Source organism: Mustela nigripes, chromosome 5 (assembly GCF_022355385.1).
Source record: "Mustela nigripes isolate SB6536 chromosome 5, MUSNIG.SB6536, whole genome shotgun sequence".
In the NCBI taxonomy this organism is placed as follows: domain Eukaryota; kingdom Metazoa; phylum Chordata; class Mammalia; order Carnivora; family Mustelidae; genus Mustela; species Mustela nigripes.
In genome coordinates this window covers 135673672-135696326 of record NC_081561.1, presented here as the reverse complement: position 1 = coordinate 135696326, position 22655 = coordinate 135673672, and the positions used below count along the sequence as shown (strand labels likewise).

Sequence of the window (22655 nt, the reverse complement as noted above, 5' to 3'; positions counted from 1 at the left end):
ACCTAAGATCACTTGTCAACTAAACAGCTAAAATCTCTTAATTTTAGCAGTATTACTGATACGATGGTGTTTCTTTTAAATGTTCTCTAGTTACTAAGTGAAGAAGTGCTGAGTTACAGCAGCTTGCTGGAGACCATTGAACTCAAAGGGGCTGGCATGACCGAACACTATGTCACCCAGTTAGAATTCCAGGACCTTCAGGAGCGTTACAGAGCAATCAAAGAGAGAGCCAAGGTATGGCTGAACGTGTTCGCTGCAGACTCACTGAAATAGGAGGGGTTAGACCCATGCTTATTTAAAGACTAATTTATTTGCAGGAATGATGATTTGTGAAAGCACAGAAGAACAAATGAATTTTAATACTTTCAATGGCAGCAAACCCAAACAAAAACCTTCAAATACTATTATAACGTACATGAGAGTTAGTAAAGGAAATTAATTCTCAATAAAAATTCCCAGAAATTACCCAATTTAAGAAAGAAATTGGACAGCTTCATAATGAATACTCATAAATGTTTTTAAATGTCTGTTGATGAGAGTTTTCTAAAGCAATAAATAATCACAGATAACATTTGTAATTCTTACCTAGGCCTCACCAAGAAACTAAAAATAACTTTCAAGCACATCCTATTTTATTAGACAAGTACATGGAAGATTAAATCCACAGTGAGTCCGAATCCTCACTTATAGCACATTATGAGAATTTCAGTTTCCTTCATTAGTAAAACTGTGTTATTATAACACATAAAGTTAATTCATTTTTTGGCATATCCAGGTTACATTTCATAAGGAATGGAAAGATCAGGTAATTATTTCGAAAAAATAATCTTCAAGGCCCCTTTCATCTTGCTAATATGTTTTTATATTTTTTTATGTAAACCTTGACACTTTATTCTTCTAGGAAATCATACTTCAGTGATTTGATAATCATGTTTTCTTAAAATCCCAACATTACATTCTTATAGTACATCACCATTGCATGTAGTAATGTTTTCCTATCTTAATCATCTTAACTGCTGATAATAGGAAGCAGTAACCAGGTCTGAAAAGCTAGTTCGCCTGCACCAAGAGTACCAGAGAGACCTAAAAGCATTTGAAGTTTGGCTGGGACAAGAACAAGACAAGCTTGACCAACATTCCGTCCTTGAAGGCGATGCTGACAGTCACGAGACAACATTGCGGCATCTTCAGGTAAAGTCTCCTTCATCTTAAAGAAATTTTCATTCTGAACATGCAGTTATTATTTTAAGCCATGGGAAGTTAATATAACCTTGAATTGTATAAAGAGCTGAGAGTTATCAAGGGAGGTCCTGATTCACAGGATCTCTGTAGTATACTCGTGGAGATCTTTGGTGGGCAATTTAGACAGAGTAGGACTGGGACTTGAGGAATTTGTTCAGCTGTGAAGGCGGCCTCTGACAGCAGCGGCTAATGGTCTAATTTTTGGTCCTGACTGGCCCGCCTGCCTGTGACTCCCTAGAGGATGAATTGGCAGTGGATCTTAGCAGCAGGGGTCAATGGAACACGACATTCCTCAAAGTGAAACTGATGACACCATCTAGTTTCAACCAAAAGCTCCCACACTGCTGAAGAAGGAATTAGAAGAGCTAGAAGAAGTGCCAGCATGCGGGGCAAGATGGCAGACCTAGTGGGTAAAGTGCTCCTAACCCTTTCACGTATTTACCCATTCTGCATTTCTTGAAGACCTAATGTTGTGCAGAGACTGCACATAAAGATGATTACAATATATACCTGCCTTCAAGGAACTTGCCATTTAGTGAGAAATGCAGACCTAGAGGCAGATCATTATGTATAATGTGATAAGGAATAGGCTGGTTCAAGGGATCTTAGGGGAACACCTAAGAGAGCCCCCCATCTTACCTAGAGAAATAGGGAGGGGTTAGGAGGTGTCCTTAGAAGAGCCCACCAGGCACACACAGTAGAGAACAGAGAAAGGCCAATGAGACAACTGTGGCACCAGCTGTGCATTTGGAATTTACTGACAAGAGTATCAGCCCCGATGAGAACTGGTTCAGGATTGAGCAGGATGCACCTATAACTTGCACAAAGCAGAAACAAGGACTAGGATGGTTACAATCAGCATATAGAATTTCTGGCTATTTCAGAAATGTGGCTTTGGGGGAATGTCTAATGGCAGGAGCACAAGTTTGGGATTAGGAAGTTTGGACTCTACTCCTTGGTGGGAGCGGACACTGGATGACTTTGGGCAGGAGAGAACCTCTCTCACACAGTGTCCTCTACAGAGTTGTCTTGAGGAAGGATTAAATGAGATGGGAGCAAGGAGCTCCATTCATGAAATATGTATGAAGCGGAAGTTAAAAGGGTCCTAATTTCATTAGTTTAAGTAAGGATCTAATCCATCCTGTTTCAAAAGAATAGGTACCCCCGTCGGCCACATGTGGTTGTTGTAATTTATTTTACGAGATTTGGCTTTGTTTTTGCTAAATAACCCCTCTCAGCACTTCACTTCAAAATCTTGGCAAGCATCTACCAAGCTCTCTCGCCTTCTGGGTGGGAGCCGAGCCAGTAAGTTACTCGTCACCAGCAGATGTTTCTCTTGTTCTGGTCAGAAGAAAGTATTTCCCTTCAGTCAGTAGTACTGTGGCCCAAACTGATACCCACCTCTCATTTCGCCATGCATTAGTTCTTACATTGTCTTATTTTGAGACAGCACAGACCTTAAAAAAAGGAGGGATGATGCTAGTGGTGGGAAAAGGGGCTGGGGAATCGTGATGTTCTACCGCCCAGCAGACCTTCTTCAGCCTCCTGAGGTCCTACAACTCACCTTGTGGGGATGGGTCAGCTCTGTGGAGCACGATCCCAAGTTATTTTGTGTAAACTGAAGGCCTGATCTGGCTCATAGAACATATACCTTATAAAAATATTGAGCCATATTTTTCCTTCAGACTAAATACTTGAAGCATGGGATATAAAAGAATTTACCTAATACAGTGATGATTTGTGTAATAGAGAAAACATAAAATAAAGGAAGAATGATACATTGGGAAGATTAATAAATTAGGGTGAGCGCCAGTAAGCCGCAGCCAATGCCCACATGCTTACATTTTCAATAAAGTTTTATTGAGTCACAGCCATACCCATTCACTTATATATCATCTCTGGGTACTTTTGTGCTGAAATAGCAGAGTTTTAAATAGTTGCCGCAGAGAGTGTGTGGCCCTCAATGCCTAAAAAGTTTCCTATTATGTTTTTTTTTTTTTAAAGATTTTATTTATTTATTTGACAGAGAGAGATCACAAGTAGGCAGAGAGGCAGGCAGAGAGAGAGAGGAGGAAGCAGGCTCCCTGCTGAGCAGAGAGCCCCATGCGGGACTCGATCCCAGAACCCTGAGATCATGACCTGAGCTGAAGGCAGCAGCTTAACCCACTAAGCCACCCAGGCGTCCCTATTATGTTTTATATTACAAAAAAGTTTGCCAATCCTGAATTAAGAGAAAATGTCCACAAACAGAAATTTTGTTCCAATATTCTTAGTTACTTTAAAGTTAAGTTTAATTCAGGATTGGCAAACTTTTTTGTAATATAAAACATAATAGGAAACTTTTTAGGCATTGAGGGCCACACACTCTTACTTGGGAAATGATGTTCAGTGTTAGATACCTGTTGGTTTTTTTTTTTTTTTTGCATTGTATAAGACAGAATAAAATAATTCTTGTCTAAGGTGGAGCTCAGGCTGGCACAGGTGACTTGGGTGAGACATGGTAACTCATGCAGGTGTGGACTACGAATGCGGTGTGACAGCTGTGCCTTTGCCTTTTCCCCGGCAGGAGCTACAGGTGCGTTGTGCAGAGGGGCAGGCCCTGTTGAATTCGGTGCTGCACGCCAGAGAAGAGGTGATACCATTGGGCATCCCCCAGACTGAGGACCGGGCTTTGGAGTCTCTCCGACAGGACTGGCAGGCCTACCAGCAGAGACTGTCTGAGACCCGGACTCAGTTCAATAATGTAGTCAACAAATTGAGGCTCATGGAACAAAAGTATCAGCAAGTAGATGAGTGGCTTAAAACGCTGGAGAGCAAAGTGAGCGTCAGGACAGGACGTCAGTCTAGCCGGGCAGCCAAGGAGATGCAGTTACATCAGATGAAGGTACGACTCCTGCAAATTCTCGATCTTTGTTAAAGCAACAGTGACCTTGCAGTTTCTTTCATTGAAATATTTAATAACTTTTTGTCTAAGTTTTACATTTTACAAAATCTCTTTCTGCTTATAAAAAAGAATTGCTGTAGAGGATGTTCTGCGACAGCATTTACTAAATAGAATCTTAAATTAGTCTTTAACAAAATGTAATTTAATGAAGTATTTTGTATTTTTTGTATTTTGCATTTCCCATACCCTATTACCTTGTTTTATAAAGACGCATGAATGCTAGTATTGAAATCATTTAAGTTTAATGTTCTGATATGAAATGGCTCTAATGTAGTACATTGAAATAATACTTGATAATTAATTTTTTACTAACTTTTATGCAAATTCAGTAGGCATGATAAAAATAATGCTTAGGCCTTTGGAATTTTTCTTTTAAAGATTTTATTTATTTGAGAGAGAAAGTGTGTACATGAGCAGGGGGAGGGGCAGAGGGAGAGGGAAAAGCAGACCCCACACTATGCAGGGAGCCTGATGCAGGGCTCAGTCCCAGAACTCTGGGATCATGACCTGAGGTGAAGGAAGAGACTTAACCAACTGAGCCACCCAGGTGCCCCAGGCTTTTGGAATTTCTTATCCATATTCATCTACTTTAAGATTTATCTAACAGAAGATACAACAATGTATGCCACTCTTTTTTTTTCAAGTTTTAAACCAGTGTAATATATACAGAAAACTATTCAAACTCATAAAGAATAGTTTTTATCATGTTATTATAATACTATTTTTCATGAAGGTTATATAAGACACGTTTTCAAAATTATATCTCAAATATATTCTTAACATACATTGACATTTCCTTTTAGGGTGATTATATATATATATATATATATATATATATATATATATATATATTTAAAGATTTTATTTATTTATTTGACAAAGATCACAAGTAGGCAGAGAGGCAGGCAGAGAGAGAGGGAGATGCAGGCTCCCTGCTGAGCAGAGAGCCCGATGCGGGGCTGGATCCCAGGACCCTGGGATCATGACCTGAGCTGAAGGCAGAGGCTTTAACCCACTGAGCCATGCAGGAGCCCCAGATTTTATATATTTTTATACTTTTTTCTTGTAATAAGTTCAGTATATACAGAAAAGTGCCCAAATAAGAAGTGTACAGTTTTTACCATAGGGCTATAATAAAATTTTTCATGAAGGTTATATATGGTATGTTTTCCAGAATTGTATCTCAGAATAAATAAATTCTGCACCTACAGTAAAATCATTTCCTATTAAGAAGAGATATATAGGGATGCCTGGGTCGCTCAGCTGGTTAAGTGGCTGCCTTCGGCTCAGGTCATGATCCCAGTGTTCTGGGATCAAGTCCCACATCGGGCTCCTTGCTCAGCGGGGAGCCTGCTTCTCCCTCTGCCTCTGCCATCACTCTGTCTGCCTGTGCTCACTCTCTCTAACAAATAAATAAATAAAATCTATAAAAAAAAAAAAAAAAGAAGAAGATACACACACACACACACACACACACACACACACACACACATATTTGCCCAACACAGTTAGGCCTAAGATTGATCCTGTTCCTGTCACATTTCTGTCATTTCAGAAGTGGCATGAAGAAGTCACCGCATACAAAGACGAAGTTGAGGAAGTGGGAGCCAGAACTCAGGAGATGCTGGACGAGAGCCACGGGAGCAGCCGAATGGGCTGCCAGGCCACCCAGCTGACTTCCAGATACCAGGCCCTTCTTCTCCAAGTGCTGGTGAGTGGCCTACAGGCCAGCAAATCTCACCAGCGAATGTTCTCCCTCGCATTAACTTCTGGTGAAGAAACGCACTGCTACAGGTCTGTAATTCACTGTCTGATTCTCTTTTTCCTTTTAAAGGAACAAATAAAATTCTTGGAGGAAGAGATTCAGAGTTTGGAGGAATCAGAATTATCCCTAAGTTCCTATTCTGAATGGTACAGCTCTACTTATAAAAACTTCAAGAATGTCGCCACCAAAATTGACAGAGTAGATAAAGCGATGATGGGGAGAAAAATGAAGATGTTGGAGGTAGGTGTGCAGACATGGGGCTTGTCTCTCAGCCTTTTTCCCACACTGCTGTCCCATTCCCTTGTGCAGACATGGTGGGCATGAATGTTTATCCCTGCCCCCGGATGAGTGATGGTCCGTAGCTCATGCTTCACTCCAAATATTCTTATAATCTGTATAAGTCTAAATACTGGCTTTCAGTTACTTATGATGTGATGTCATCTGAATGACTTAGACTTGGTTGCTTATGTCTGAATTCCAGTCTGACACTTAAATATTAGGAGAAAAAAAAATTATCTCTGGTTCCTGGTACCACGTATTAACAAAAGAGTTTTTACTCCGATCTTTAGGAATTCTAAATGAGAATTTAGTCGTGAGATGAGACGAATGAGAATGAGATGGAAAGAACATCATGTTCTCTGATTTGGAAATGACCTCTTGATGAAGACTTGTTCAAACCTATCTTAAATAAAGAAGAGAAGATTCTGCTTCCTGGCAGATCACCTCTTTATAAAACTCCAAAAACATGTCTTAAGGGGAAACTCGAGAATGGGGACTTGAAAGCCTTTTCTTTAAAAGGAGAGAAATACTAACTCCCTATTTGCTTCCTGCTCACTCTCTTCCTCAGGGTTTGCTAAAAGACATGGAGAAAGGCCATGGTTTGCTGAAGTCAGCCCGAGAGAAAGGAGAGAGGGCTCTCAAATACTTGGAGGACGGCGAGGCAGAGACTTTAAGGAAAGAGATCCAGGAGCACATGGAGCAGTTGAAGGAACTGACCAGTGCGGTCCGGAAAGAGCACCTGACCCTGGAGAAAGGCCTCCTTTTGGCGAAGGAGTTCTCAGATAAATACAAAGCACTAACTCAGTGGATATCAGAATATCAAGAAATCCTACACACTCCCGAAGAACCCAAAATGGAATTATATGAGAAAAAAGCTCAGTTATCGAAATATAAGGTAATGTGCTGTTATTCGCTGACGCAGGGGTGGGAAGGTCCCGCACACAGGCAGGGCAAGGGAGGAACGTGACTCCTGGTGGGTGTCTACCCGGAGTGGGTGTTGGAAAATATCCTTAACTTGCCCATCCTACTGGTGTGCGTGATGTAGATTTATTTGTCTGGGTATGCTATGTCAGACTTAGTTTTCCATTCGGGAATCATATTTGCCTGATACTCAAAGATTGTATCACTAAGTGGAGATCTGCTCTACACTCTGACTCAGGCACAGGGCTGCTGCAGGTACGTCTTCCCGGCATCAGGATCTCACACCTGCCCATTCTCTGCCTGTCATGTAGAGTCTTTCCTTCATCTTTTGGTACCAATGCCTATGAGTTGATCTATGGTGAATTGAAAATGAGATACTATATTTGTAAGAAAAGAAATTCTAATTAACCAATGTAGCTAAACATCTTAGAAATTAATTTTGGGGGCACCTGGGTGGCTCAGTGGGTTACGGCCTCTGCCTTCGGCTCAGGTCATGATCTCAGGGTCCTGGGATCCAGCCCCGCATCAAGCTCTCTGCTCAGCAGGGAGCCTGCTTCCCCCACCCCCCGCGCCGCCTGCCTCTCCGCCTCCTTGTGATCTCTGTCTGTCAAATAGATAAAAAAAATCTTTAAAAAAATTAATTTTTGAAAGAATAAATGGTGACATGGTTGTAGCTATATATGTGTGTAGAGAGAGAGATTTCACCTGCTCAAATCTTTGAAAGAATTTGTGGAGGCTTATATGTGGAATAATTTATATTCCAAATTTGACCCAAATTATTAGCAATATTTTTTTAAGATTTTATTTATTTATTTGACAGACAGAGATCACAAGTAGGCAGGCAGGCAGAGACAGGTGGGGAAGCAAGCTCCCTGCTAGCAGGGAGCCCGATGTGGGTCTCGATCCCAGGACCCTGAGATCATGACCTGAGCCGAAGTCAGAGGCTTCAACCCACTGAGTCATCCAGGCGCCCCTAGCAATATTTTGTAAGAATCAAAGTGTGATGACTTACCTTGGGGATTTTCATGTTGGAAGCTTTTCCCTCCTCTAGCTAGTATGTCTATTCCTGTCCCTCATTGATTTGTTTTTTGTTTTTGTTTTTTTCACCAAGGGTAGCAGTATGCCTTCGAAGGTGCCACATAAGATCACAACTACTTTGCCCTTTTTCCCCTCAACTGAGTTTTTGTTATATTTAAATAGCACTTTTAACCTATCATAGCGATGTTGCAGCGGGAACCTGTCTCTGTAACTTCACATCCATTTCAAGCTGCTATTAACTTCATGAACTCGGCATCAAACGACATCACCTCACTCCCTTTTGTGTTGCATTTTCTTTCCCGGGTGGAAGAAATAAGGTGGAAGCCAGAAACGTGAACGAGGTTAAATTTAGCCAAAGGTAATTCTTTGCCGTGCATCCCTCTTCACGTGAGCTGAGGGCTGTTCGATGCGTTGCTCTTACTCTGTATTTTAAAACTTTAGTAGCCATAAAAATTAGTCTCTAATATCTATTTATAAAATAGACATCGGAGCTTTATTTGAGGTAGGTCGTCTCGCACGTGGCACGGACATAGGCATATATTCACCTTGACCACGGAGATGAATGAACTGGCTCTTTTATTTTTCCTCTTCGAACTTCAAGTCACTTCAGCAAGTGGTGCTGTCCCATGAACCCTCCGTCAGATCAGTGAGAGAGAAGGGGGAAGCTCTCCTGGAGCTCGTGCAGGACGTCACTTTAAAGGATGAAATAGATAAGCTTCAAAGTGATTACAAGGACCTCTGTGGTGCAGGAAAGGTAGGAGAAAACAGAAATTCAATAAAAATGTGTGCTTTTTATGGGGGGGGGTCAGAAAGGGGTCTTGCCTTTTTTTTTTTTTTTTTAAATCTATCAGAAAATTAAGGGCTGGTATGAGTCAGTCTTTTTCCTTTTATTTGGATCGTCATTTTAAATGGCATGATGATTCCTTATGTTTTTCCTGTTCCTGGTAATTTTTGTGGCTGAACCTTACCCTGTGAGTTGCATGGGTTTTTAAAAAAAATAATAATAAATAAAATAAATAAAATAAATAAAGATATAAAACAGTTCTGAGTAGATTTTTGGCTTGAAATTCATCTCTAATGGGCACCTGGCTTCACAGGAGCATGTCTGCAGCCTCGAGGCGAAAGTCAGAGACCACGAAGATTATAACAGTGAGCTCCAAGAAGTAGAGAAGGGGCTGCTGCAGATGTCAGGCAGACTGGTGGCACCGGACCTCATGGAGACGAGCAGTCTCGAGACAATTACCCAGCAACTGGCCCACCACAAGGTACGCCTCCTCTCTGAAGAGCTGGAGAATGCCTCTCTCTGTGGTTTTAGCAGCTATGCCCGTGTGTGTGTGTGTGTGTATGTGTGTGTGTCTGTCTGTCTGTCTGTGTCTGTCTGTGTGTGTGTGTGTGTGAGAGAGAGAGAGAGAGAAAGAGAGAGAGCGAGCGAGCCCATCTCTCGATCACAATGACTGTACTTAAAGAATCAGGTCACAGTCTCAAGAACATCTGATAACAGAATTGCTGAATTCCACATTTCAGTGAAGGAACAACAGTTAAATCCTGGCTTTCACCTTCTGAACACATTGTGGCCTTTTTCCCAGCTAACAGGTTTTTTTTTTTTTTTCTTTTCCCCCACAGAATTTAATCTCTATAAAGTAATTTATCAGAGGAAGAGATTATCTGTACTTTAGAAAAGTGTAGCCAAAGATAAGATACAGGGAAAGTAATGGGAAAGGCGGATTCTAGACCGACTCGGGGGTTCCCAGCTAAGGGAACGCCCCCTCTCAGAGTCTCCCCCTTTCTCTGTTCTGTAAAGAGCAGTGATGAGAGCGGCCCCGTCACAGCTGTTGTGGTCCTCACGGGTGATGATGTGCATGAAAGCATTTTGTAAGCCACGGAGCATGATGCCGATATGCAGTGTTCTTCGCTTTGTTAACATATATTTGTAGTAATTTTATGTGCCAGAGGACAGAGGTCATATGGTGACAATTTTTTGGAGTACTTTTGGTGACCTTAATGGGAAACTGAATTGTAGTCCTGATGTGGTGACATTCTAGTGTATCTTAGGAAAGCCAGGCTTTCCAAGCTTTCTCTAGGCTTCAGGAATCCTTACATGTAGGAGGAAATTTTATTTAGCAAATACGAATAGAAAAGTAACTATACAGTGTATTCTATTAGGCATTGAGGAAATGCCCTCAGTCCCCTTCTGATGTGGCAGTTCTGTAACAGCTCGAAGACAAATGGTTCTTTTCCATATGGTGGATATATGATAACTGTTATCCCAGCACCATTGCAAAAGTGATGGACCGTGAGCTGCTGGGGACCACTAGAGTTTCTCTTAAATGTACTGATCTATCAACCCAAGAAATCTTATGTTGGAATGTGCCACTTATATTAGTATTGTATAGCATTAAGAAATTAAAGCTTCATTTAAAAAGTTGATTCCCCACCATAAGGCGTCTGTGAGAGCGCTCACTAGAGATCACGTGAGGGGTTAGTGGTGTGTACGAGCTGGAGTCAGACAGCTCTGGGTCCAGAGGCTGGGGCTCTGACATTTTCTGGTTGTATGACTTTGAGCATGTTATATAGCCTCTCTCTGCTTCAGTCTCCTCATCTGTAGAATGAAGATAATAATATACATTTATCAGAGATGTATATAGTTCCTGGACTATACCAGGTGCTTAAAAAATGTTGCATGGTAAATATTATTTTTATTAGTATAAATACTACTCAATGTAAGTTAGGTATGATATAAATTACCAATTAGGTATTAGATTAATATATCAGTGAGATATTATATTATTAGATAAATTAAATATTATTAAATTAGGTTAAATAGTAATTAGATTATTTTAGGTATAAATTATACCAGAATTATAATTTATAGAGCTAAAAAATATATGAACATCCTTTTTGCTGTGAATAACACCATGGAACAGATATCTCTGTAACTATAACTGAGATCAGCCATGAATTCACTCTACATCACCCCTATATAAGCTAATCCATTAAACTCAATAATTCTTCCCATTAGAGTATCCCTGAATACATACATTTTTTTTTGTTTGTTAATATGGGAATCAAGACAAATTGCAAAATTCTTTAAAAACATCATTAAACAGTGAAATTACTGATTTTAAACGTTGATAAATTTGATAATTTGTTTGATAAATTCCATAAATGGAATTACGAAAACTCTGTATTTCTTCCATTTCTGCAGGCAATGATGGAAGAAATTGCTGGCTTTGAAGACCGTTTGAACAACCTTAAAATGAAAGGTGACAATTTGATCAGCCAGTGTGCAGACCACCTTCAAGCAAAACTAAAACAAAATGTGCATGGTCATCTGCAGGGCACAAGGGACAGTTACTCAGCCATCTGCAGTACAGCTCAGAGGGTGAGTACGCCTGGAACATTCTACAGCGATGATGAATTAAGGAGGAATTCTATACAATATAGAGGTTTTTAAAAGTACCTTTGATTTTCAGTTGTTAAGTTAGTTTTATTGTTTGTCCAGACAGGAAATAAGAGGATAGGTTTCCTAGTTTCCCTGTGGACACGAGAACTATCAGACATTTGGTGGATATGATGAAGTGCTGAGTTTCAGATACTCAGTTTTACCCCATCCCTTTATTTCGTAGATTGGGTATGAAAAATTTAAAAAATTTTTAATTTTATTTGTTTTTATTCACACACTATCAGTATTTCTAATTTGCCATTTATTCTCCAACACCCAAGTAAGTTTATTCTGGAGTTTTTTACAATAATTAGTTTCTGTTTAACTCTGTGCTGCCTAAGTGCTACTCAAATTTAGTACTTTTATGAATTCATATAGCAACTGGATGGAATTAGTACCAAATTTGTGTTATAATGTAATGGGTGTACTTCCACAAAAATGGAATTCCTAATGTTACAGAAATAAATCTAAGATGAATAAGAATTACACTTCTAACAAAAATTGGGTAAAATATGTGAATTGTTTTTTATTATTTTAGAATTTTTAAGTGGCTCCGCAAAAAGTCCCTGTATTTTTATTGCTGGGCTAGCCAGTAAGAAGTGGAGATCTACATGTGGCATGGGAAAAATTCTCTGTCTTCATCATGATTTGAAAAAAAAAAAAAAATGCTGGGTGATGCTAGTTGACTTCCTAGACTTGAAAAATTCACTTTTGAAAAGTTAAGAAAAAAGAGCAGTGGAGAGGGGTGGGGAATGGGGTAACTGGGTGATGGGCGTTAAGGAGGCACGTGACATAATGAGCACTGGGTGTCACACAAGACTGATGGGTCGCTGACCACTACCTCTAAAGCCAATAATATACTATATGTTAATTAATTGAATTTGAATTTTTAAAAAAGGAGAAAGAAGGAGGGACAAAGTAAATCTAACAGATAATTGAAAATGATGACACGGAGTGCCCTCCTCCAACAGAGATGATTTTGAACACTTTGTAGTAAGCATTTTCTGCATATTAAGGATTTTGTAAATTTTTAAAAAAATGAGTCAATATTCAAAAGACAAACATGTAGCTTAAAAATAAATTTTTAAAAAACAGATGAAATTCTAAGAACATAATCAGAACCTCATAATTAAAGTGGGTAAAAATGATGAGAAGAACAGCCAGTGTGCAGACCACCTTCAAGTGGGTGGTCTTTTATTTCTGCTAGAATAAGAATAAATAAGAGACAGTACCAATTATCAGATGAAGATGATGAGTTAATAGAAGACAGAAGCAGAATCAATTACTGTTTCACTTGTCTTAATAAAAAGCCAGGCTCACTTAATTTCCTTCTTTTTTCTTTCTTTCTTACTCTTTTTTAAAATAAAATAGTTTGCTCAGAAAAACATTATAGGTAAACTTCACATTGATTTCAAGGAGACACATAATAGTTTCACATATGTCTATGGATAAAATGGAAATTGATTGGCTGATTAAGGATCAATTAATTGAATAGACATACTAGAAAATATTTCGATTATTCTGGATCATTATTATTCTGGAACACAGCTTTAAAATGAAATGAGGACATTCAGCTATCCCTTTCCCTGTGTGATAGTTTAGTTCCAATTTGACCATATTCTTAAAGCAGAAGCATTTCAGTTAGGGAAGTATCAGTTACCTTTCAGGATATGGTATTTTATCTTTATGTTTAGTTTCTAGGTTCGACAAAAAGTGCAGTGATTATACCATGGGGATTGGGGACTGAAAACCCTCTGATTTATGTCTGACAATTTACTTCGCAACATTTTGGAACTTATGCAAACTCCTTAGATAGGTATATAGTACTGGGGAGTCCTGTGGGGGAAATTCATGGACTCGTCTGCGTGTTTCACTGGCATCAGTGATCTTTATAGAGATCAGCAGAGATTTTTTTTTTTTTAACACTCTCATAATGACAGCATGATTGTTTTGTCTCAGGTGTACCAGAGTTTGGAACATGAACTTCAGAAGCACGTTAGCCGACAGGACACAGTGCAGCAGTGCCAGGCCTGGCTGTCTGCAGTCCAGCCAGATCTACAGCCAAGCCAGCATCCACCTCTTAGCAGGGCAGAAGCCGTGAAGCAGGTAGTAGACTCCTGAAATTTATATTATACTGTAATTCATTCATTCAATGAAATTGTATTGAGTACTTATTAGTGCCACATGTGTGCTGGCTCCTGAGGGCATAGAAGTATACATAAGTTTCTTCCTAGCTAGAATATGCACTTGACTAGAGCCAAGCTCCTGAGGGCATAAAAGTATACAAAAGTATACATATATATATACATATACATACACGTGGGGGCGGAAAACCTGCTTTAATGTCTTTTCGGGGAACAAGCAGTGCTTGTCTTAGGAGCGCGGTCTGCATCTGAGCTGTGGATTGTTGGTTCCTGGAGAAGAGAACCCTGTTTCAAGTACAGCACATTTACTTTTTTTTTTTTTTAAGGAGCCAGATAGTGAATAATTTGAGGCTTTATGGGCTTTGGGGTCTCTGCCTTAGATAGTACAGAAACAGATGAGCACGGCTATGTTCCGGGAAGACATCTTATGGACACTGAAATTCGACAATCTTCACCTGTTAGGGAATTTGGTTTTTTTCTCTATTTAAAAATGTGCAAACTATGCTGAGCTGGTAGGCCATGCAGAAACAGTGCATGTTCTGAGCTTGACTCTAGTCAAGTGCATGTTCTAGCTAGGAAGGTGGACCCAATACCGATGGTCAGCCTGGTAGAAAGAGCGTGGGCTCTATGACCGAGACTTCAACTCTAATAAACCACTCAGTGGGTGACCATGGGTACGTCACTTAATTTCTCTGAGCCTCAGTGGTTTCATGTGTAAAGTGATGATTCCAAGTATACTTATTTCTGAAAGTTATGAAGAAATTCAAACGTCATACCGCAATGCACATGATTTGTAAACAGAAAGGAAGGGTGGTCAATGTCGGAAGACAGTTTGGTCTGTCACCCCTGGGAGGGGTGGTCATGCTATTAGTATCAGCCAGCGAAACGGCTGAGCACCATGCAGTGATCGGGACAGCCCCCCAGCAAAGATTTACTTGGCTTCAAATGTCAGGAGTTCTGAGGTGGAAAAGGCGTAGATGTATGAACCCAACAAACTCAGATGTACGGTCAACTCCCCTGTAAGGTTGTCCATGGGTTGCCCCCCCCCTCTTTGACCTTTGCGCCTGCTGGGTCACTCAGGTCTTTGCACCGGCTGACCCCTTCTCACCCCATGGTATGATTTGCTCCCTCCCTGGATTCAGTCCTGTTCCTCAGAGAGGTCTTGGAGGCACATTCTTTCCAAAGTAACAGTGCCTTTTCATCAAAGTTACTTCCCTTTATTCTGCTCCATGGTATTTCTCACTGCCAACATTGCACTGCATGTTTATGTGTTTGCATATTATCTGTCTCTCTCATAAGAATCCAAGCTCCATGGAGATGAGGGTTTCGTTTGGGGTACTCCTTTGTCCCAGTGTCTACCGTAGAGCTTGCATTCACTGAGGGCGTCTTCACAGAAACACGCCTCTCTGTGTTTCTGTGTGTGAAGACCCACCTGTACCAGCCTTTCTTGGGGTTATGGAAAGGGAAGAGACTGCGCGAACTTTCTGCAGAGAAAAAGAGCCCAGCCATCTGCGTTTTTACCAAACTCCAGTGAAGTCTACAAATGCATAATGACCTTTTTCCCTTCTGTCTCCAGAATGTATGAAACCATGTGAAGAAGCAGGCCAGGGCAGGCTACTGAGCCTTTCTCTGAAATGGAAAACACGCTAGAATGGGAGCAGGGAACCTGCAAAGGTTATAGAAGTTCCCTGGGTGTTCCCCTTTCTAGACCCCACAGGCTGATTACCCTGAGAAGCAGCTGCAGGACAAAGAGGATGCCTGCCGGTGTGTTTCTAATGCCTTCCTGCAAGTCACGAATGTGTGTCGTTTATAACAAGGGTGAAAATATGGAGCATGGCAAGGTTATTTTTGAAATGTCAGCCGAAGATTACAAATAGTACAAATATTTGCTGTCTAAAAATAGCATGTTTCTCTTTCACTCTGACAAGTTTGTTTGGTTTTGGTTTGTTTGTTTTTCCAGGTCAAACACTTCAGAGCTTTGCAGGAACAGGCAAGGACTTACTTGGATCTTCTTTGCTCCATGTGTGACTTGTCAAACCCCTCAGTGAAAGCCACAGCAAAAGACATTCAACAAACAGAGCAAATGGTAAAATGTTTAAAACATCACATTGGATTTGTCTGTATTATTATGTCCTCTTGCCTGATGCTAGATGGGACAGAAACTATCTCCTTGGATTATTCTTTCTGTGCTGCTCCTACAGCCATTATAGTAAATAGATATTTGAGTTTCAAGTAAGTCACAGAAAGTAAGCACACTGATGGTACTAAGGCCACCGAACTGGTACTTTGAGTTCCACGGAGCTGCCAATCATCACCTCCTGTTTTCTCCTTAATTACCATTCTCTCTTCTTCTTTTCTGATTTTTCCACTCACGTTTTAATTGTTTTTTGTTCCAACTTTTTCTTTAGGTAATACTTTATATAATATGGCTCCTGATTCTTGCTTTATATTAGGGATGGCAGAGAGCATGCCCTCCGTCAGGACCTTCCTAATCCACAGGCAGTGCCTGAGGGTGGTGTTGAGAAAGATCCAGAAGCTGTATCTGGGCTCAGTGGAAAAAGGTTGTGAGGGGTTCACAGCACTTACCCACAGCAGATGGCAGCATCCAGCTCACTTGTTGGCCCGTGCTGCCTTCAGCTTGTCCAGGCAACATGTTCAGGTTTAAAAAAAAAACAAAAAAACCTGGTTTTGATATTTAATTGACTGAGTATTCACCAAATAGTAAAAGAACATAAAGGAAAAAAGTATAGAAGATATTAAATAATTCAATAATGTAGATATGAAAACAATGTAGGTTTTTTTTTCTACTTTTATATTACCAAAGCAAATCTCTCTTTAAATCCTTATGAAAGATGATATAATTCATTTATTTTTTAGAGAAATTATTTATTGAAATAAATTATATGGTTTTGAAAACCAAGGAAGCTGATCTAAAAATATACCCAGAGCGTTCATTTTCGGTGTTTTGTAAGTATTGACAAGTGCACACTAGAGAACAATATTAGTCTTTTCTAATTAAGCCCAAAACCAGATTCATGAGTCAGTGAAGCAGACATGTCCCCTAAAATGCCCGATATAAAAAAACCACTAAGGCAGCTCTGACTTGATAAATTGTTAAAACTTCTAGAGCTTCCCAACTAATTGAAATAACATGGCCTAAGTCTCTGACATTTAAAGTCTTCAGAAAATATAGTACTGAAAAAAATAAAATAAAATGCAAAAAAAAAAGTCTTTAGAAAATATAAATAGAAAAAGAAAATCTGCTTTTCTTCAAGCAAATAAAGAACTCATTTTGGATTATTACAGAGTATGTGTGTGTGTGTGTGATGTGTGCATATATGTCACACGTGCACAGGTATATTGGCCTGTGTGCATGGATGGCCCGAAGGATGACACGTATGATTCACTCAACCTAAATGTTTCTGTCTGTTGCCGCTAAGTCTTGCCTCTGTGTCCTCTTCAGATTGAACAGAGACTCGCCCAGGCACAGAACTTGACTCAGGGCTGGGGAGAGATCAAGCACATGAAGGCTGAGCTTTGGATTTACCTCCAGGATGCAGATCAGCAGCTCCAGAATATGAAGAGGAGACACTCAGAACTGGAGCTCAACATTGCACAGAACATGGTTTCCCAAGTGAAGGTAGGAATTAAGGGGTCTCCAGAGGAGATGAAGGGGACTACGACCGGAGTGTGGCTGCCGATCCTTCCACATCAGTATAGCTATGTAAGGAATGAGATAGAATCAGAGCCACCTTCACTGGGTGCCAGGAAAGGACAGATGAGAAAGTTAACATTCACGTATTTTCTTGGAGCTCCAAGGAGCTGCTTGGATCAAAGGACATTCACTCTGTAGTTTGTTTCTGAACAAAGGAATTGTGGTTTAGCCTACAGAGCAAGAAGACGTTTCCATTAAACAAACACGAAGCCTTATTATTTACCAAGTTTTCATCACAATATTGCTAAAGCTGTAGAACTATAAATATCAATTAATTAAATCTACCTAAGCTGTAAAATTATATTAATATATCATTTTAAATATAATAAAAATAGAATTTATATTATATATTTACACACAGTTTAAATGTAATAGAAAATTATTTAAATTATATTAACTTGATTGGAAGTTGTACCAGATTTTTAACAAACTTCAAGATTTGTTTTTTGCCGTGATAGTGAGCCAGTATATTTTCTACTGGAATATAGTTCACATATCCAGAAAAAAGAATAGAGAGAGATAAATTAGATTTTTTTTCCTCAAAAGAGAAATGAACTTTAAACATTTTTAGAAAACTAGAGCAATATTTTAAGATACTACCTTTTTTTTTCTTAATCACTATAGTATTGTTTCACATTTATCAGTTTTCTTTATGTTTTTCAAAGTATAGGAAGTAAAGGAAAATATAGTTACCCTTTGATTCTTAGATGCCTAAAAACATGTATTCATAAAGAGGTATGATTTTTAGACTTTCTCTTTGTCCCTCGTGACCCATTCATTATACAGTGTTCAGATACCTGAAGTGTTTGGAAGTATTGTGTCTATGTCTCTGTATTTATTGGATGGGGGCATGGGGGATGGTTATGACACATCATTTATGTTGTTGTTGTTTTCCTTCAGGATTTTGTTAAGAAGCTACAGTGCAAACAGGCATCCATGACCACTATTACAGAAAGAGTGAATAAGTTAACCAAGAATCAGGAGTCTCCTGAACACAAGGAAATAAGTCACTTAAATGACCAGTGGTTAGATCTGTGTCATCAGTCTAACGATCTGTGCTTGCAAAGGGAAGAGGATCTTCAGAGAACAAGAGATTACCATGACTGTATGAATGTTGTCGAAGTGTTCTTAGAAAAATTTACTACAGAATGGGATAACTTAGCCAGGTAACAGCAATTCTCCAGTGGCTCACCAAAATGCTAAGCCAGAAATTTCCTCATTTTTGTAAAAATCAAAAATGTACATCTTAAACATCGTATTGTCTATCATGACAAATACTGATAAAACATTATTAAGAATCTAATGTCGTACGGTTGCAGAGTCATGGGTTCTTTTACTCACTATTAACTTAACCAGTGAGTAGAAGGAAAATGTTTGAAAACAGTACCATTTTCCCCTATGACCTTAAGGGATATCCCAAAGACTGTTACACTGTAACCTCAAAGAATATCCCAACAATATTTCTAGTTTTGTTTAATTATCAGTTATAAGACTATCATCTAATCAACTTATGAAATAAATCTTCTCGAGTCTATGTATACTATAGGTTTCTTGCCAATTCTGTAATGTAGTATATTCTATCTAATTCAGTCAAATTGTCTTGTATTTGTGGAATTCTAGAAATTAGTGAACAATCCAAATTCAATTAATGTACGTCATTTGTGATTTTGTGGCAATTGAACCCCTCAGCTTGTTGTTTGGAGAGGATTTCTTCACCACATATACTGGGTCATTATATGGAGATCTTTTCTATGTCTCTGATCACTATAATTGTTAAAATCTACACTTCTTCTGCCTAGATTTACCAATTTATAAAAATTAAAACTTGAAATACTAGATGTAATTAAACAATAGTGGTGTTTTTGAAAGGAGGTGCTCTGGTTTCTGATTTGTTTCCTTTTCTTCGTTGCTCAGCATTCTACTAGTCTTTGGAATAAATCCAGTCAATACTAGCAAAAACCTGTATTTTGGGTTTACAGGAGGGACCTCCATCTGGTTGGTCCACAGACACCCGAGAATGAGGCTTAAACAGATCTCATCACACTACCTCTCAAGCCTGTTCCTCATACTTCAGAAATGATCATTTTGTAATTAAAAGAAACTTCTAGGATTCCTTTTTCTCATGTGTGTTTTATAGTCAAAGGGTTGAGAATTCTTTGCATTTTACACTTACTTTTAAAGATTTCTGATGATACGCAAAAAAATATCTCAGTATACAGATGAGTGTCTGTTAAAGTCATCGGCTATATCTCACAGATAAATTAGTGCTGTATTGTTTATTGGAGCCTCTTCTCATAGGAGAGTGCATAGCTCGCAAATAACTTAAGAATTTCTTTAAGAATGCAGTAGATCAGTTCTTGTCAAAATTTAGTATTTACATGAATCAGCCAAGGATGTTGTTAATATGCAGGTCATGCTCAGTTGATAAGAGCCAGAGGAGGAGGCTAGAAGTTCATGTCAGTTGTGATGGGAGGGCAGCATTAGCCAGAAGAAAAAGCACAGAGAAGTATCAAAGCATCTTATTTTGGTTCAGCTTCGATACAGAAATATATGGGTCCATAATGATCACAGAACCTCTTCAGTAAACCATGAATTAAGCTACTGAAAGCTTAGAGCATCCACTTTAAGAAAACGTTGAAGTGTAATTTTAACATGGCATGAACAGACATAGATATTAACTGAAGCTAATTTATTTTTATACCTTTTGATGTATTTATAGATCCGATGCAGAGAGTACAGCTGTCCATCTAGAAGCTTTGAAAAAGTTAGCCCTAGCACTGCAGGAGAGAAAGCAGGCTATCGAGGATCTAAAAGATCAAAAGCAAAAAATGATAGAACACCTGAACTTAGATGACAAAGAATTAGTCAAAGAGCAGACCAGTCACCTTGAACAACGTTGGTTTCAGCTCGAGGACCTTGTGAAAAGGAAAATCCAAGTGTCCGTCACCAACCTGGAGGAGTTGAATGTGGTGCGGTCCAGGTTTCAGGAGCTGATGGAGTGGGCAGAAGAACAACAGCCCAACATTGCGGAGGCCCTGAAGCAGAGCCCCCCGCCGGATACGGCTCAGCACCTCCTCCTGGATCACCTCAGCATTTGCAGTGAACTCGAGGCCAAACAGATGCTCCTGAAATCACTCATAAAGGACGCGGACAGGGTGATGGCTGATCTTGGGCTAAATGAGCGGCAGATAATCCAGAAGGCGCTCTCTGAGGCACAGAGACACGTGAATTGTCTCAGCGACTTAGTGGGCCAGCGGCGAAAGTACTTAAACAAGGCCTTGTCCGAAAAAACCCAGTTCCTCATGGCGGTGTTCCAGGCGACCAGCCAGATTCAGCAACACGAGCGAAAGATAATGTTCCGTGAGCACATCTGCTTGTTACCCGATGATGTGAGCAAACAAGTTAAGACCTGTAAGAGTGCGCAAGCCAGCCTCAAGACTTACCAGAACGAAGTCACCGGACTTTGGGCTCAGGGTCGTGAATTAATGAAAGGGGTCCCAGAGCAGGAAAAGAGTGAAGTGCTCAGTAAGCTTCAGGAATTGCAGAGCGTCTACGACACTGTTTTACAAAAGTGTAGCCATCGGCTACAAGAATTAGAGAAAAATTTAGTTTCTAGGAAGCATTTTAAGGAAGATTTTGATAAGGCTTGTCACTGGCTAAAACAAGCAGATATTGTTACATTTCCCGAAATCAACCTAATGAATGAGAGCCCTGAGCTGCATACACAGCTGGCCAAATACCAACACATTCTTGAACAATCTCCAGAGTATGAGACTCTCCTGCTTACCCTACAGAGAACTGGGCAGGCCATGTTGCCATCGCTGAATGAAGTCGATCATTCCTACCTCAATGAAAAGCTAAATGCTCTGCCCCTGCAATTTAATGTAGTTGTCGCCTTGGCTAAAGACAAGTTCTATAAAGTCCAAGAAGCAATTCTTGCTCGGAAAGAGTACGGCTCCTTGATCGAGTTGACGACCCAGTCTCTGAGCGAACTTGAAGACCAGTTCTTAAAGATGAGCAAAGTCCCCACGGACCTGAGGGCCGAAGAGGCTCTGTCTCTTCAGGACGGTTACAGAGCCCTTCTGGGAGAGGTGGCAGGCCTCGGGGAAGCCGTGGATGAACTGAACCAGAAGAAAGAAACTTTTAGAAGCACAGGTCAGCCGTGGCAGCCAGACAAGATGCTGCACCTCGTCACCTTGTACCACAGGCTGAAGCGACAAACAGAGCAAAGGGTCACCTTCCTGGAAGATACCACCAGTGCTTACCAAGAGCATGAAAAGATGTGCCACCAGCTAGAAAAACAACTGGAGGCTGTGAAAACAGAGCAGTCCAGAGTGAACGAGGAGACCCTTCCCGCAGAGGAGAAGCTCAAAAAGTACCACTCCCTGGCAGGAAATCTTCAGGATCTGGGAATTGTCCTAAAACGAGTGACCGTGCATCTTGAAGATCTGGTCCCCCACCTCGATCCCTTGGCTCATGAGAAAGCCAAGCAGCAGATCCAGTCCTGGCAAGAGGAGTTGAAACGGTTGACTTCTGCCATCGGGGCAACGGTGACAGAGTGTGAGAGCCGCATGGTACAGAGCATAGACTTCCAGACGGAGCTGAGCCGCTCCCTGGACTGGCTGAGGAGCGTGAAGGCAGAGCTACGTGGGCCAGTGTGCCTGGACCTGCGCCTGCAGGACATCCAGGAGGAGATCAGAAAGATCCAGATTCATCAGGAGGAGGTACAGTCCAGCCTGAGAATACTGAATGCCCTGAGTAACAAGGAGAAGGAGAAATTCACGAAAGCCAAAGAGCTGATTTCTGCTGATTTACAGCACACCCTTGCTGAGCTCTCAGAGCTGGACGGAGACGTTCAGGAAGCTCTACGCACCAGACAGGTCGGTACGCTAGGGCTTCTCTTTTCTTTTTTCCGCTCTTGGTATTTGTAAACAGTTGTGAGAAATTCCTTAGGTTTTCTTTTTGGTTACAGTTGCTTCATTCAGTATTTTTCTTTTTCTTTTCTTTTCTTTTCTTTTCTTTTTTTTTTAAGAAAGAGAGAGAGGAGATAGGGATGGAGGAGTTGCAGGAAGGGAGGGAGGGAGAGAATCTCAAGCAGATTCCACGCCCAGTGCAGAGCCTGATGCAGGGCTCAATCTCACGACCCTGGGATCATGACCTGAGTG

At 40.3% G+C, this 22655-nt stretch overlaps 1 protein-coding gene across 13 annotated transcripts in view; it reads left to right on the top strand.

The window, feature by feature from the left end:
• The window catches only part of SYNE1 (spectrin repeat containing nuclear envelope protein 1), a 464771-nt gene that overhangs the window by 252858 nt on the left and 189258 nt on the right, over positions 1 to 22655 (top strand). For all 13 annotated transcript variants that reach the window (XM_059401283.1, XM_059401282.1, XM_059401288.1 and 10 more), the window contains 14 exons: positions 91 to 234; positions 1027 to 1191; positions 3809 to 4126; positions 5742 to 5897; positions 6021 to 6191; positions 6799 to 7125; positions 8791 to 8943; positions 9287 to 9454; positions 11395 to 11571; positions 13591 to 13737; positions 15736 to 15861; positions 17239 to 17415; positions 18391 to 18656; positions 20210 to 22370. In XM_059401283.1, coding sequence (XP_059257266.1) covers positions 91 to 234; positions 1027 to 1191; positions 3809 to 4126; positions 5742 to 5897; positions 6021 to 6191; positions 6799 to 7125; positions 8791 to 8943; positions 9287 to 9454; positions 11395 to 11571; positions 13591 to 13737; positions 15736 to 15861; positions 17239 to 17415; positions 18391 to 18656; positions 20210 to 22370 — 4656 coding nt within the window. The remainder of the gene's footprint in view (positions 1 to 90; positions 235 to 1026; positions 1192 to 3808; positions 4127 to 5741; positions 5898 to 6020; positions 6192 to 6798; positions 7126 to 8790; positions 8944 to 9286; positions 9455 to 11394; positions 11572 to 13590; positions 13738 to 15735; positions 15862 to 17238; positions 17416 to 18390; positions 18657 to 20209; positions 22371 to 22655) is intronic.